The sequence below is a fragment of the Protopterus annectens genome, chromosome 17.part0 (genome assembly GCF_019279795.1).
Source record: "Protopterus annectens isolate FY-2018-M chromosome 17.part0, PAN1.0, whole genome shotgun sequence".
NCBI classification, from domain to species: Eukaryota; Metazoa; Chordata; order Ceratodontiformes; family Protopteridae; genus Protopterus; species Protopterus annectens.
In genome coordinates this window covers 298,453,319-298,469,320 of record NC_056751.1, presented here as the reverse complement: position 1 = coordinate 298,469,320, position 16,002 = coordinate 298,453,319, and the positions used below count along the sequence as shown (strand labels likewise).

The 16,002-nt window shown below is 34.8% G+C and overlaps 1 protein-coding gene across 5 annotated transcripts in view; it reads left to right on the top strand.

The window, feature by feature from the left end:
- PAX6 (paired box 6) overlaps nt 1-15,789 on the top strand; it is a 68,919-nt gene extending 53,130 nt beyond the window's left edge. For all 5 annotated transcript variants that reach the window (XM_044059517.1, XM_044059516.1, XM_044059518.1 and 2 more), the window contains one exon: nt 12,150-15,789. In XM_044059517.1, coding sequence (XP_043915452.1) covers nt 12,150-12,235 — 86 coding nt within the window. In that variant the 3' untranslated portion in view covers nt 12,236-15,789. The remainder of the gene's footprint in view (nt 1-12,149) is intronic.
- Nucleotides 15,790-16,002: the final 213 nt, after the last annotated feature.

Genomic DNA, 16,002 nt, shown 5'->3' with positions numbered 1-16,002 from the left:
ATTAACATTCCAAAATGAGCATGCTGATCGGTCAGTCCAACCAGTGTGCCCATTGTAAATCGAGCACATGCCAAATAGAAAAAAGTCTGGTCACCTGGACTTTCTTATATTAATTTATGGTACAGAAACCCTATTTTTAAACTTTCAAAAAATTGAGAATTTAAAAGAATGAAACAGACAGGACAAAGAAAAATAAAAGGATAATATAGTGCATTATGCAAAACTAGAGAAGCATACCTGGTTATTGTTTTATTTTCCCTGTCCTAGCTCTGCTATACATTGAAAGTTTCCCAATTTATTTATTTTTTAATTAAAAACAAAACAAAAAAGCAACGGAGATCTTTTTTTCTCCATTGTTTCCTTTACACAGCACTTATGTACTGCGCACATGTGGGAAGGTAAGTCCCATATGCATGCATAGTACAACAAGAAAGCCCCAGGATACTGGGGACAAAAGTAGAAGAGCAGCATGGCACCATCTTACAAGGACATTATTTAAGAAAAGTAAGTAACTTTTTTCTTAAATAATCAATGATGTCATTGTATAATAGCAATAACCATGGATGGGTGTGGGTAATGCTAGATTTACCCATGGTTGACTTTGTTTGGTCACTCTGGCTTCGCCCTCATGACCAAGCCACACCAATAGTTTGTAAATCCAGCATTTCCCACACACAGCTATGGGTTATTGTTATACTACAATGTTGATTTATTTTATTTGCACTATATTTTTCAAAGTAAGCAAACATTGTCCAGCAATTTGATTTAAGTTTTCACATGGGGGATGATACAGAAGACTGCTAGGATAATAAATAAGCCACGAACAGTGTGAGGAACATATAAATATGATATATACAGTTGGATTTGCTATACATAAGTGAACGTTATATATAAGAACTATTAGCAAGGTTCCAGAGAAGCAAAACTACATATGAAAAGCCATCATACTGATCAAAAAGAAGAGGTTAACAATCACATCATTAGTCTATGTTGTACATGGTAACTAGAACAAACATTTACCTGTGCCAAATTTCAACTTCAGTTTGAAATCCAATAAAAATGACATATGTCAATAGTTTTGCTGTTGGTCTGGGTGGAAATATGACATTCTGCAAAAATTATAAGACCATGTTAATTAGAAACAATTGTCAACTGTTTAACTGTAATGCCGAAACAAACATTTTTCTTTTTTAAAGAAAATTTTTATTAATGTAACATTTTTTTAAGTATATACACAGAAAGGAAGAAATTCAACATCACATACTGTTATACAATTTTTCCAATGCTACTTCAAGAGTGCAGGCAAAAAATATTTCATGGCACACAACAGAAGTGAAATGAAACTCAAATGTTCTTTATTTCATAACACAAAAACATGACAAATAAATAAATTAAAAATAAAGTAAGGTGATTTTGTAAAGTGAAAATGTGATTTAATGTTAAGGTAGAAAACTGCATTATGCCTGGAATCTTAAAAATGACAGATATTATGTTTAAAAAGTAGCCTGAAGAATTGACTGAAATATACATACTGAGAAAACATATATAAAACATTTTCAGAGTTGTGTGCCTTTTTTCTTCAAATTAAACAAAGAACCATAAATAACATTAGATAACATTGGCAGTTTGCGATTGTTTTGTCTGAAAATGTAAGCTTAGCAATGTTATAGTGCTACATCATGGATATCATGAATAGAGAGAAACATTTTCACTAAATAATGAAGGTGATTTCATAAAGCAAGAGTACAATTTTTTATTGAGGTGGCAAAAGTCATTCTGATCTTTATCCGAGAAATGATATTTGCCGCTCATTTATAATGTGATCACAAGAAATAGTTATGTTCAAAGTTTTATTTTGAAAATTTTCAAAGTTAGGCATCTGCATTTGCTAAATATAATATATATAATTTTGGTATTTGTCCATATTTTATTCCCAGACTGTCAACATACACATCTTACATCATTTCATTATGCAAAGTAAAAAAAATTCTCTCAGAAAAATAAATTTGCAAACTGTTTATGGAATAACCTCTTATGGGAAAATCTGTCACATAATTCAGGAAATCAGGGCCCACATGTAGTAAGCCATATTTGGTTCCAAAATGTTGTAGACTGACAAAATTAAGAGCAGGTATTTGTCATAGTACATGCAAGCTCACCAAATGTTTGCAGTTTGTGGATATTGTTGGATCAAATGTCCAAAATAATGGGGTGCATTATGTCATTCTGTTGCATAGGTTCATGCTGAAGGGTATTTTATAAATACTGAGTAACTGAATCATTCATTGGTAGTGGCAGGCCAGGATAACAAGCCCTAAGATGGCATATTGAAAATACCAGTCCAAAGTATTGAAAACTGGCAAACCATTGAGTAAATGATCTCTAAACTGAGCATTGCCTCATTAAAGGACTATCCCGCAAAGATAGAAGAGGCAGTAGAAATGCTGACACTGTGGAATTAGTCACTTCTCAGTATCATGAGTTCTGAAGTTGGTTGTACTTAGAGGAGGTGGGGGAGGAGACTCTATTAATCATTAAAATGGATTTGCAGTTTGCAAGGTTTTTTCTTTGTTTGGGGATGCTGAATTTCAAGGGCTGGGCACTTGCAGGATCCCTAGTGAGATTAATGATACTGGAACATTGGGTACTTCCAAAGGAAACTGTACTGAGCAGATAGGGAGATTTGTTTTTATTTTCACAGAAGCACAACACTTGTGGTTTGCAAAGGGCATTTTTCTTTACTTCATGATCATGCACCTTTTGGGTTTCCCCATCCCCACTGTTAGTACTGGAGCTGCTAACACTATTGGTCTGGTTTAAAATTTTCATCAGTCACTGTAACTGTGGTCTGGGACCTAGATGGACAACGAAAGTGAAATATAGTTTTTGAAATATTAATAGGCACCTACAATGTGTCAACATTTGTGATTTTTGCATGTACATATATTCAGGGCAAAACAGTTTTGACAGGCAAGAGAAATATGTCTTCAGAATTGAATCCTGAAGCAGTAAATTCATTTAGACGTTCACAAAATAGCTGTTGTCATATCTGCTATGAAATATTGAAGCAAAAATGCCTGCTTCATAAAAATATTGCATATAAAAGCAAGTTCCAACAATAAAAAAAAATCAAAACACATATAAAGCTGAAACTATACAGGAACATTGAAAAGAAAGACATTTCAGAACAAAATTATTAAAATAATTTACATATATATATATATATATATATCTATAATTACACACACGCACACATACACACACATATATCAGAGTTTACCGCCTATGGTATATGACTGTGCTTTCCATATAGCAGTAGATAAGCATTCCTTCCCAAGTTATAATACTGGAAAAGGGAAGCATTTAATTTCTGAGAAAACCAAAAATTTAATTTTCTAAAAGATATTTTGACATCAGAGATGGAATGCTTTATCCCTTGCAAAGATATTGCCATAACAAAACAATAATAATAATAATAATAATAATAATACTAATAGCTAACTATTTTTGACCTTTGGTGCTCTTAATGTGTACTACAAACTATAGTACAGTTCATATACAGGAAGCCTCAAATCAGCATTTTAGAAAACACACTACTCTTGTTTTAATATTTTTCATTCATGCATATTTAACTTGCCCTGCATCTACAGCTATACTAAATGTCTACGTATTAAATGCATTTGCTTCCATACTCCTGCATCTACAGCTATACTAAATGTCTACGTATTAAATGCCTTTGCTTCCATACTCCTGCATCTACAGCTATACTAAATGTCTATGTATTAAATGCATTTGCTTCCATACTCCTGCATCTACAGCTATACTAAATGTCTACGTATTAAATGCATTTGCTTCCATACTCCTGCATCTACAGCTATACTAAATGTCTACGTATTAAATGCATTTGCTTCCATTCTCATCTCCTACTTTTCTGTCACTCAGATTTAAGATTTTGTGTTTTGAGATTTCCTTTTCACCAAAAGAAGCAGTTAAAGTATTCAGTAAGTATTCAGTGAGTACGATTTTGTGTTTCCACCATATAATATTAATTAAAGATTCGAAAGTGGATCTCATCTGGGTCAAACAAAATTATTTTGAATAAACAGTAAAACAAATGAACAAATAAATCAACGTTTCAGTAATTCTGCATACATATTTAAATAATTAGAATTAGTATGCATTGTTTATGCATTTTATTATATATTATTTTTGACTGGCATCTGTTAATCTTCCTCACAGACTGCCTACTTCCCAGGTAAACCAGCTCAGTCTGTTCAGCCTGTTAAACAATTGACTGCCAGAGTACAAAAAATGTCTTTGCTCCAACTAAAGTGCATTAGCCAGGGACAAGAATAGAATTTTAAGTTTGGGAACAATATGACGTGGCAACCATCAGTTTTTTATATTGAAATAAAGATAATAAAACAAAAGTAAAAGTGTAGAACATTAAATGATATAAATTATCTCATAAGCAGGAAAAGGTGTAAAATTGCTGCTGAGATAAAAGCATACCAATTGAACATAATGCCTTATTCTACTGCTAAAAGCCTACATTGATAAATATTATAAAGTATGTATAGTTAAATTTCACTTTATCAATTTAAAGTGAAATGTGTCATCGTGTACATATATACCAAGCATTTGCATTGTGCTCATGCAGACACACACACACACACACACACACACACACACACACACACACACACACACACACACACACACACACACACACCTCATTAGTTAACTCTCTGTATAATAATGTCACTCTTCTTAGGACAGTTACATTTTTTTTCTCAATCAGCAGTAGGGACCATTTTAACATAAAACTGCTCAAAAATTTGAAGTTTCAAACATGATTTTATTTGTAGCCTCCCTATACTAAAACAAAAGGTATGAAATACTAAAATCTGCATTTTCTTTTCAGATTTAGAATACCAACATTTTCAGTGTGAGATGCATACATAGCCGGCTACAAAAAAAAAAAAAAAAAATACATGCCGGTCACTGCCTGTATTATAGTGCCATGATTTGCATGATTATGGTTTCAAAATGTAGACTGCCATTATAGAACGTGTCAGCTATACACGTCTAAGTAGAATCAACTAAAGAAAGAAAACGAGAGGGGACTAGCTCGTTGTGGTAACAATACTCATACTTTTGTGTTGCCATCTCTACATTTCATCTTTTCTGGTATCCAGACAGTGTACTTACTAGCCAGTAACTAAATTTTACTCAAGTTGGCAAAATTACTAGCCGGGTGCTCTAGTTTTCTCCCACATTCCAAAGACGTGCAGTAGGAGGATTGGACAGTCTAAACTGGCCATAGATGTAAGTGTTCGTGCAAGTGTGTGGTATAGAAGAACAACCATGTCAAGGCTAGCTACCCATTGGTGTGAATCTTGGCTCTCGATTATTATCACTGTAGAGGCAACACCCCAACCCCATGTGCAAAAATTGGAAAAAGGGTTGCAGATGGATGGACGAAGTAAAATAAAATATTTTTCAGTATTGCAAACAGTGCAAAAATGTATGAGTAAACATCTTACATCAGGTAACTCCGCATGTACACACATGCTCATATTAATTATTTATGGAGTTGAGTTAAAACAAGGCAGACACATGAAGCAGGTAAGTTTTAAGTGCAGAACATGTGCACATAATAATTAACAGCATTTTGCAGGCGATTGAAAAACCAGTTTAGATTCTCCCTCTGGGGACTGTCCCCTACTCTACTCATTACTCTAACTCTAAGGTCGCGTGACTTCAGGGAACAGGAAAACTAAGCATTTCCTTCTCCCTACGGCTGTCCACCCTTCTAGAATATTAAAACAGAAAGGGATTCTGTTTGAACTGAACACTTGCATTAGTGTCTATATAACTTGCATTCTGTAAATTTAGACTGAATTGCAACCTTTAAATACAACTAGGTGCACTAATAAAACATACACATCTAATATACTACATATAACAAAGGTGAAAAGATGGCAACATAAGTGTACAACCAATACAATGTTTCTTATAGTCAGTGAAGGAACTCATATAAACCAAGATGCAAATTTAATTATTATTTTTGTCTCTTGTCTTTCTGTTATCATTAAGTGGCCCTATCACCACTCATTTCACTGCCCCCCCCCCCAATTCATGAGTACCTTTGAGTGAAAGGCGAGAAGCATGGATCATGTTTGCCATCCAACAAGGATTAAAAGATTTAGTCACCTCCATTAGCATGAAGAGATAATGCCCTTACTATAATCAGGTGACCAGAGTTCATTTAGTGGCTAAGGAGGCTGGTGGAGCTAGAATGGAGGAGTAGAAGAGTGACACAGTTTTTTCAGGCTTACTACACCTTGAAGGGGGAGGGAGAATGAGTGCATGCCCAGGGTGCACTGTTCTCTGGTTGAATTCCCAGTAAAATGGTGTGGGGAAAAAAGTCCTAAGGGTTTATGTCACTCACAGAAGTTGATTATTTACCCTCTGTGGTGCCCACTGCACACCAACCCCCAAGCAAGGAACTCTGGAACCTATCCTGGCATTCAGTCGGCATAAGGCAGAATGACTAATCCTGGATGGTATGCTATTCTGTCATAGGACACACACACACAGACACACACACACACACACGCACGCCCACACACACACACACACACACACACACACACACACACACACACACACACACACATACACACACACACACACACCTACCTTTGAACAGTATGGATGATCATCATTCCACCTATTGTATTTCTTTGGGGTGTGGGAGGAAAATGGATCAGTTAGTAAAAACCTACATGGACAATGGCAGGGCATGCAGTACAGTCAGAAACCAAACTGGACAACCAAGCACTATAAGACAACAACACTAAATGCTGCAGCACTATACCACCTATATTAAATATCTGTTTGGAGTGAACAGAACACAATGACCAAATAAAAATTATGTCCAGGAAGAAGAGTGTGTGGAGGAGTAGGAAACATAATATATTTTTGGGGAATGGTTTAGATCCTGTATGGGGGGGGTTAGGATTTATGGGACTAAATCATGGGATGATTTGATCTAAATCAAAAAGTGTAAAGATTCTGAGATGTATGAGACAGGTTCCCCTCTATCTGCTCTATCTCTGTGGATTTTTGTATGAATGATCAGAGAATTGCTCATATCATAAGTGAGTGAATGGAAGTAAAAGGTGGGGTAGGACAGACGGAAACATTTCAGCTGTTCACTGACAATTGTATATTATTGGGTGATGATAAGAAGGTGGAGTTACCAATGGTTTCAGCAGATTGAGATGCTCTTGGCTGGAGTCAGGGCTTAGGCTTAATAAGAAGTAGGAGGAGATGGTGATAGTGAGGAGAGGTGAGGGACAGGAAAAAGAAGGATGTAGTGGAAAAATTGTCAGAAAATGTGTGGAGTTAAAGGTGTGAAGGACTCAACAGAGAACAATAGGAAGCAATGATATTCTTTGGTCCTATTATCCTACAATAAACCTGGATAAAGGAGAGTGTTTCAGGACTTCTGCAATTGCTTTGTTTAGGAGGCAACATGCTCCATTGATAGTGAGATGGTAGGTTTACAGGGTAGCAGCCTGCAAGAGTGAACTATCATAAGAGAGAATGCTCATACCTGCTTGTTTTTCAGCCTTTAATTTGCTTTCTGTGTGAGATTGCAAAACAGCTGGGTGTGGGAATTTGCCCTTACCCTGCCATTGCTCAATCTCAAAACTGGCAAATATATTTAGCAGAGGGGTATGAGGGGTTTGTAGTGGGCTTGTCCCCTGCAAAATATTGTTTTTTATCTATTTTGTGTTTCAATCTTTTTAGATTCCATCTAAAAATATATCTGTTTTTGTATTTGATTAAGTGACAGTTTGTTGAATGATATGACAGCTATATACAGACATAAAGAAGAGGGATGGTTGGAAATACTCTGGTTGTAATTAAATGTTCTATCATATAACCTGACAACATGGGAAATAAGGGGCATGTGGGACAAGGTGGAAGGAGATGCAAATGGAGTTTAGGAAATCAAAGAAAGCTGGAAAGGAAAGGGAATGTTGGGAAAAGGAGAAGACACCTCTTTGTACAGGGAATCCTGGATGGCTGTAAGGGAGGGTTTGAAGTCAGTGGGGAGCACACAGTGACAAGAAGGATTATGGTCTAGAAGGTTTTTCAGGAAGAAGGGACTAGGTAGGGTGAGAGGATTAAAAAAAAAGGGAATACAGACGCTAGGGTAAAAAGGAGTCAAATAGGCAGGAAAGTGTTTTTAATTATTTTCATGAAGTAGAGAATGACCAACTGCAATGTACACAATCTCAAGACAAGGTAAGGAGATCCATATGGAACATGTGCAGGCAAAGCAAGAATATGAAGGGATAGTTTAGCCTAAAGAGGTAGAAATTATAGGGATCATGGGGGTGTGCACATTTCTCCAAAATTAAAGGGAGAAGGAGGCATTAAAAGGTTAGATTGAAAGTGGAAATTGGTGGGAAATGGGGAGCTGGGATGGTAGAAGACTGTGTGGAATTTTAGCGGACTATAATGTATAATACAATTCTGGCATCAACACAGAAGAATTATTCATTGTTAACTTTGTACATCAGACAGGTCACTGAAGGAGGACATATTGTCCGGTGGGGCAGGTTGTAGAAGCAGGGAAGAACAGGATGAAATGATGGACATGTTTTGAAATTCAAGTAGTCTAAGGGGATTTGGAGGAATATTTTGAGAGTGGAAATTAATATTTAAGAAATTGCAGACTTTATTGTAAAAGGATTTATTTGGTTAAAAGGAAATTGATGGCAATATTGAGGGTGAAGTGGAATGGGATTATTTGATTAGGGTAGGGTAGGTAAAACGTTTTATATTTGGAAGTGGAAGTTACAGCTGGCTAGAAGAAAGGATGAAGAGGCGAGTAAATGGGAAATATGGGAAGGATTCAGAAATTACTAGAAGAATACAAACTAGGGGTTTGTAGGAAGTTTAAGGCTTAGAAGAGAGTTGTGAAAAAGTATGTAAGTGATAGGGTGAATTTTATTCAGTTGGTGAAGTAGCTGGTAATATGACAGACTGGCAGGAATGATGATTACCAGAATATTGTTATATAGGAGAGGTGTGGCTGGGCCTGTTAAATGATAAGGTGGTTTCTTTTAGTGAGTTAAGAGTACTTTCAATCAGCTGGGATGCTAGGGGATAACTAGAATAGGACTGAGGACAGGGAAATATCAAGCATCCTGTTTTGCAACCTGTTTTGGAGTTAAGGGAATGGAATAAAATATGGGATACTTGATAGTGTTGGTCAAGAAGTGGTTAGCAAAAGGAGAAATCTTACAGGGTTTGTACTGATGCTAATGGAATACAACAAATGCAATGGGGAACTAAACTGATCATTTGATAGTATTCTTTGAAAGTTAGTGCTAATATATACAGTGCTAATGCAATATATAACCAGGTGTCTGGTACATCTAGGAAGAACATACCTGTGTTTGAATATTTTGTTTCATTTTTGTGCAGTTTTTAATAAAAAAATACCTAAAATATATGCTAATGTGAAGTTTTGCAAACAAACTCTAGGACTATTCCTTTACTATATTTTTGTACATTCAGAATGTAACATTAATACTTCAGAACAAGGGTTTCAAACTTGAGACCTATGGGCCAGATGCACCCCATGAACACGTTTAATCTAGCTTGCAAACCCTTGCCCACATCTGGCCAACATATGTTAAAAATGTAAAGTTTGCAAACTGAACCACATTGACAAATGCCTGTCTTTGTGGCTTGGATTGCCTGTAGCAGCATCTCTCTCTTTCTCTCATTCACTTGACTGCAGCACCAATAAGAGAAAGAGACTTTCTGAAGTTCAAAACAGACCAATAGCAGGTATGCAAAAGTTCAAAGGTAATCTTTTATAAAGGAGCAGTGTGTGATGTAATCAAACTTTTAGTTTGAGATTTAAATCAGAATACACCAAGTTCCCAGTAACTCTATATGCAATTCAAGCAAAACCAAGCCAAAAAAAAAAACACCTCACAGTGAATATAAAAATGCGAACTCTAGATTCAAACCAAAGGAGGGAAACATTTGTAAAAAAGCAACAAGGGTTCGTTTCACTTGTCTGCTAGTGTGATATATACCTCCTGAGATTGTGTATGTAAAGTCCTTAACTGCATTTTTACATAATGAGGTTATGGATATGACTGCTGGAGTGCTTTGAATATAATACATTCATTTGCTTAAAGTACTAGTAATTAAAACCAGATTTTTTCATGAGGGGCCTGATGGTTTCAGGGATGGGATCAGAAGGAAATCATTAATGCATAATAATTTTAGAGTAAATTTGGAAAGATCTGAAATTATTTTTTAACTACTGAAAAAGTAAAATATGATGACCAACTGATCGAAGTAAAAAATATAACTTAGCATGGTGTCTTTTGCCTAGCACTACTAAAATTAGCACAAGAATATCCAAATAGACTTATACTACTCTCCAGAAATTGTATGTAAGAAGTCCTAGAAGAAATGAAATATGTCTGTGATGGCTGTTTTGGGAGGAGCCATTCAGTTTAGTGAACACAGAGCGACAAGAATCAGATTTTCAGCCATTTTACGAAAAAGGGGCAATGTCTTCATATAGTTCACTGCAAGATGGCTTTCTTCTTACCCCTGTACCAATGTCACCCAGAGGTATTAACAATAATGATTATAATGATGATAATAATAATAATAAAGGAGGAAGGCCATATGCCGGTGTGGCCTCCTGAATGGAGGTTGGGGGGTATGCCACTGAGGCACTGAAAAACAAGAAGGAATATATATTGTATCAAATGCAACTGCTCACCTCACAGCATTGTTTTACTGCCAGATAAAGAGTTATATAGCTTCTAAGTTCTTTTTTTAATTGTTGCTTCTTGGACATCTGTGTAGACACGTGTTTGCATGTCACTGTATCATGCTACCTGTCAGGACATGTCAGTTATCTGTCAGTCATACTCCAAAGATATCTACTGCTTAAACACTCCATTTTACAAAACATTTTTCATTTGTTTAGTAAACCTTTCTCAGCTGAGTGTAGTCAACCACAAGCAGACCTCAAACCATTTGAGTTTGAGACCCCCTGCTTTATAACCTTGCTCAAGGCAGTTATAATGACCAGTGTCTATAATTAAGCACTTCAAGTGCAAATACCAGAGTGAGTTTACTATATAGCAGTAATCCAACCTTTTACTTCTAGTAAGCTTCATAAGAAATTAAATCTATTCACTTTTAACATGATACAGAATAGATGCTAAGGACAGGTTAAGCTAAACAAAGCTGTAATCCACTTAACTTCAGTGGAAGTAACAGTATGTTATTACTTAAATGTGCAATGATGTTTTTTTTCAGTAAACAGAAAAGCTTTAAGGAACGGAGACAAGAAGCATTGCCTAGTGACCCCATTCAGTCACATCTCATGTTGTCATCAGTCTGTTAATTGAAATACACTGCATATGTGATGACCAAGATGTTTTCCAATGAATAAGAGAGTATTACCTCTGCATATTTCTCAAATAGTGTTGAGTTATAGCTATTTAACTGAATTGTGACATAAAACAAGTGTTATGATGATATCTGTCCATGATATCACAGAAGAGATTGCAGTGCATATTTCAGTTACAATGTTGAAGTTCCAAACAAGAAGCTAGGAGTTTAATCTGTAGCTTATGAATGACATTTTGTGAGTATGATCCTTTTAATTATCGGTTATAAATAGAAGAAAAAAACAATGCAATATATATATATATATATATATATATATATATATATATATATATATATATGTGTGTGTGTGTGTGTGTGTGTGTGTATATGTGTGTGTGTGTGTTTAATGGTATGTACTGACCTTAGTGTCTCTGCTACTGCTTTAAAAACAGAGCTGGTGGCAGTGGAAAGTTGTACAAGTACAGTGATTCTGAATGCATGGTGTGGTAAGAGAATCATTTTGATGTGCCTACTGATGAGTATACACACTGACACACATGCATGCATGCACATGGACATATAGGTGGATATTTCATACAAATTATTCATTAAAAGTATTGGGTTCCTGAAAATCCTTAACACGCCATGAAATAATTACATAAGCTTAGTGATATTTCTCTCTCCTTTTTTAGGTCTTATTTCTCCTGGAGTATCGGTCCCCGTCCAAGTCCCAGGCAGTGAACCAGATATGTCTCAGTACTGGCCTAGATTACAATAAAGAAAATTTTATTCAGAAGACTTTACTAAAACTATTGGATGTCCAACAGTATTTTATATTAAAGAATATCTCTCAAAACTTTTGTACTGGAACCTTGTTCAGTGCTGTAACTCTTGGATACAAAGACTTAAAAGTGAACTTCTGCTCGGTACCAGGCGTTATATCAGTTGGAACAAATCTTCATTTCCATTTTCGAACTTTTATTCATTTTGGTGTATAATTTGTAAATGGGCATTTGTATGTAATTATGAAATGAGAACAATACTACAGACTGGATGGATATCTGATTCATATTGGTCATTAAGTTCAGTTAAAGGATGATGGACAACTGTTTTACCACCATTTCAGAACTCCTGTCAAGATATCAAATATCTACCAACCACCGTGTTGCTAGGGGACTCCTAAAGATCCACACATGTACCATTCACACTGCATATAACTACAGATGGAAGCATACACATTGTTTGTGTATGGATTTACTTGTTGGTTTTCCAAAGAGTATGGCAACTAAGATTTATGTGCAAAGATAACCAATACCTTCAAGGAAGTGAGAAAAATCTTTCTGATAGATAAAAGCTAGATTGTGTCATCGATGTAATCCGATTTATGTCAACATGTAAGTACTTGCCTTCCCTAGAAATTTCCCAGAATGATTTCTATAATAAAGTTACTTTCACTTACATTTGGCCAGAATATTTACAGCTATTTTATACATGCATTATGCAGGTCATCTTTTTCTTAGAGAAATACTGCTTTAAGCTATATTTGCAATAGTGTTCGTGACCATTTCATGCTTTCAGAACTCATCCTTAATTGCTTAAATGCACTTGCAAGAGATTTAAACTCAAGTGTTTTGAAGTTGTTTACAATTACATATCAACATTAACCATTCTTCAGTGTAAAAATGCCAAAGCTTTTCTATTTCTTTTATTATACTATTTTATACTATTTTCTTTTAAAATTTTATAATGTGGTGTTGAAAATATGTTACAGTTTAACTCTCACAACAAAGTGACAATGAATATTTCTTCCTGAACCCAGTAGGATGGTTATTTATTCTCCAAGTAATTACAATTTATGGTTACAGAAGCATTATAACCTGGAGGTGCTAGAATGTGCCAACAATGCATGCAGCACAAGCAAACTACTGTATCAGTCTCTTAACCATTTTATTATAATATGTGCATTTCTAACTTTATTGTATAAGCTAAAACTGACCACTGGTGAGTTCATTTTTATTGAATGAAAACAATCACTTTACTGGCATTGAAATAATTGACATCAAATAATTTTAGAAATACACACCAATTGAAACATTTATTTTAAGATATATTCCATATCTTACCCTAGTAGTAACATAATTATATTCAACTGAGTTTATAGAACAAATGGTGCTGCAAAAATGTTTATATATCTGGCTAGTCTAAAACAAGGTAATATGCAAAAGTAAGATATTGTCACAAGGTAGCTTAAAAGTATAAATGTGAAGATTTGTGCCTCATGGAACAAATCTGAAATTCATTTAAAAGTAAATAACACATTTCCTTATAAAATATAATGATGCTCCACATATATTACACAGTTTTACCATACTTGGATTTGTGCAAGTTTATAATATTATAAAATGATGCTATGAACTGTAACTTGAATGTGTGTACATCTGTCTGTCTGTTTGATGGCAAATACCAGTAATTAAAGTTATTCATAGTGAAATACCACAACTTAAGACTGTATCATGAGTAAGGAAATCCTACTATATGATATCAATCCAGTATAAATTAAGCCAGAGAGAGATAGAGACTGCATACAAAAATATAACATTAACATAAACCCAGAAACCAGAAAAGGACCAGTAACAGCAACAAAAAAACTGTAATCAAGACATGAAATATCAATAGCACAAATTTTTAAAACTGAAAATAGTACAACACATATAGCACTACAAATAGCAAAACTGATAGCAGGAGTACTGCCCAGTGATTTATTTACTCAGTTCTACATCCTGACACTCAGATGCAAAACTGAAAATGCTCCTCTCAGGACAAAAACAGGAATAATTTCAAAACAGCTTTTGGGGTAGTTATATTACTATACTACTGTTTGAAAATGTACAGTAGCTTAGCTGTTACTTCCTCTGAAGTTAAGTGGATTACAGCTTTGTTTTAATTGCCCTGTTATCAAACCGAGGGTTATAGCCAAACTAGGTAAAAAATAGCACTGACCAAATGTTTTCCTGTCCTTCATTTCTTAAACTATCTAATTTCTCTTGGCTTTGAAAAGTCTGCTCTCTAATTATGATGCGTACTGCAGACACTATAAGTTTTATTTAGAATTTCTGCTATACTAATTTTACACCAAAAGTGTAAAACTGCAGCGTATATTAATTATAGCCATACCTCCTTGGTACGATATGCACAGTCATTATAGTTAACATCTAGAATGCGTGCCTTCTGGTGGCAGGAAACTAGCTGTTAAATTTCAGCTCATAGCTAAACAAGGTGAATTATGTCACTGCTGGTTACAAACGCAGGTGCATACTGGTGTGTATATGCTAATGTCAATACCTGTGGTGATGTGTGCGTGTTTGTGTATGTGTGTGCATGAGCACCTGCGCGCATGCATGCATGCATGTATGTATATATGTATATTTGGAATACTAGCTATACAGGTTTTCATGCTCTATAGGTGGCTTTTAGTACACCAGACAATCATTGAAATATTTACTTATTTACATGGAATAATTTCATCTGCATTAATCTGTAAAGTGTACATCAGAAGGTAAACTGTTACTCTGTAGCACCTCTCCATTCACTAATTTTTGTGAATGTTTTATTTGCAAAAATGAATTTTGTTGTGCAAGTCTAAACTGTATATTATGTTTTTTTTTTTTTTTTTTTTGCTTGTCTTCTAAGTAAAATACTCTTGGAACAAATGTAAAGCTGAAAGGTAAAAGGAGATACTTGATATCTTATGTCTGAAAAAAGTCACATTAGAAGAAGATAGTGTCTAATTAATACCCAGTCATACAATTTACCTAAATATTCATTGATTTATTAAAGTCAGTAATTTCAATCATTCAGTTTGAATGGGTTCAAAATGTAAAAAGTGTAAGTTTCCGTTATTTTGCTGAACACTATGACCAATGGTTCAGATTAAAATGTATTGTAATCTTACCTCATTGTATCATTTTATTAATTTATTTTTATTTTATGCATTTTTTGCAAATGTTTGTTCAGCAAGAGTTTGTGGCTAAGATTTATGATTTCATCACTACATTGTGAGATACAGTAGTGATGATTGTTATTCATTTAAATCAATTTGACTTTGCATCACAGATCTACCAAATGCAAAACAAGATCTATTGCCCCATAGGGCAATTTTTTTTAATGTGCTTCAAAAACAGTATGTCCTAGGGGATCACAGTATGTGCATTTGGAAGTAAATCTGTAATTCAAAAATACTGTATTGTTTGGAATGAAATACAATGGCGCCTAAGGGTAGTTACCAGTGTCCATATGGGAAAAAGTTATTTTATAATAAAAATGTCAACAGTGTGCACTTAGTAGTTATTGCTATTCCTATTTCTATGTCTGCTTTAACCGTAGTTGTTCAGAGAATGCTTAGTTTTGTTAACAGAGCTTGTTAGTAAATGAAATGTACTATTATGTATGCATGAAGAAAGTTCAATGGGTTTACAATCATTGTAGTTGTAAACATGGCCAAAAACATGAACTGCAAAAAAAAACAAAAAACATCACTGATATAAT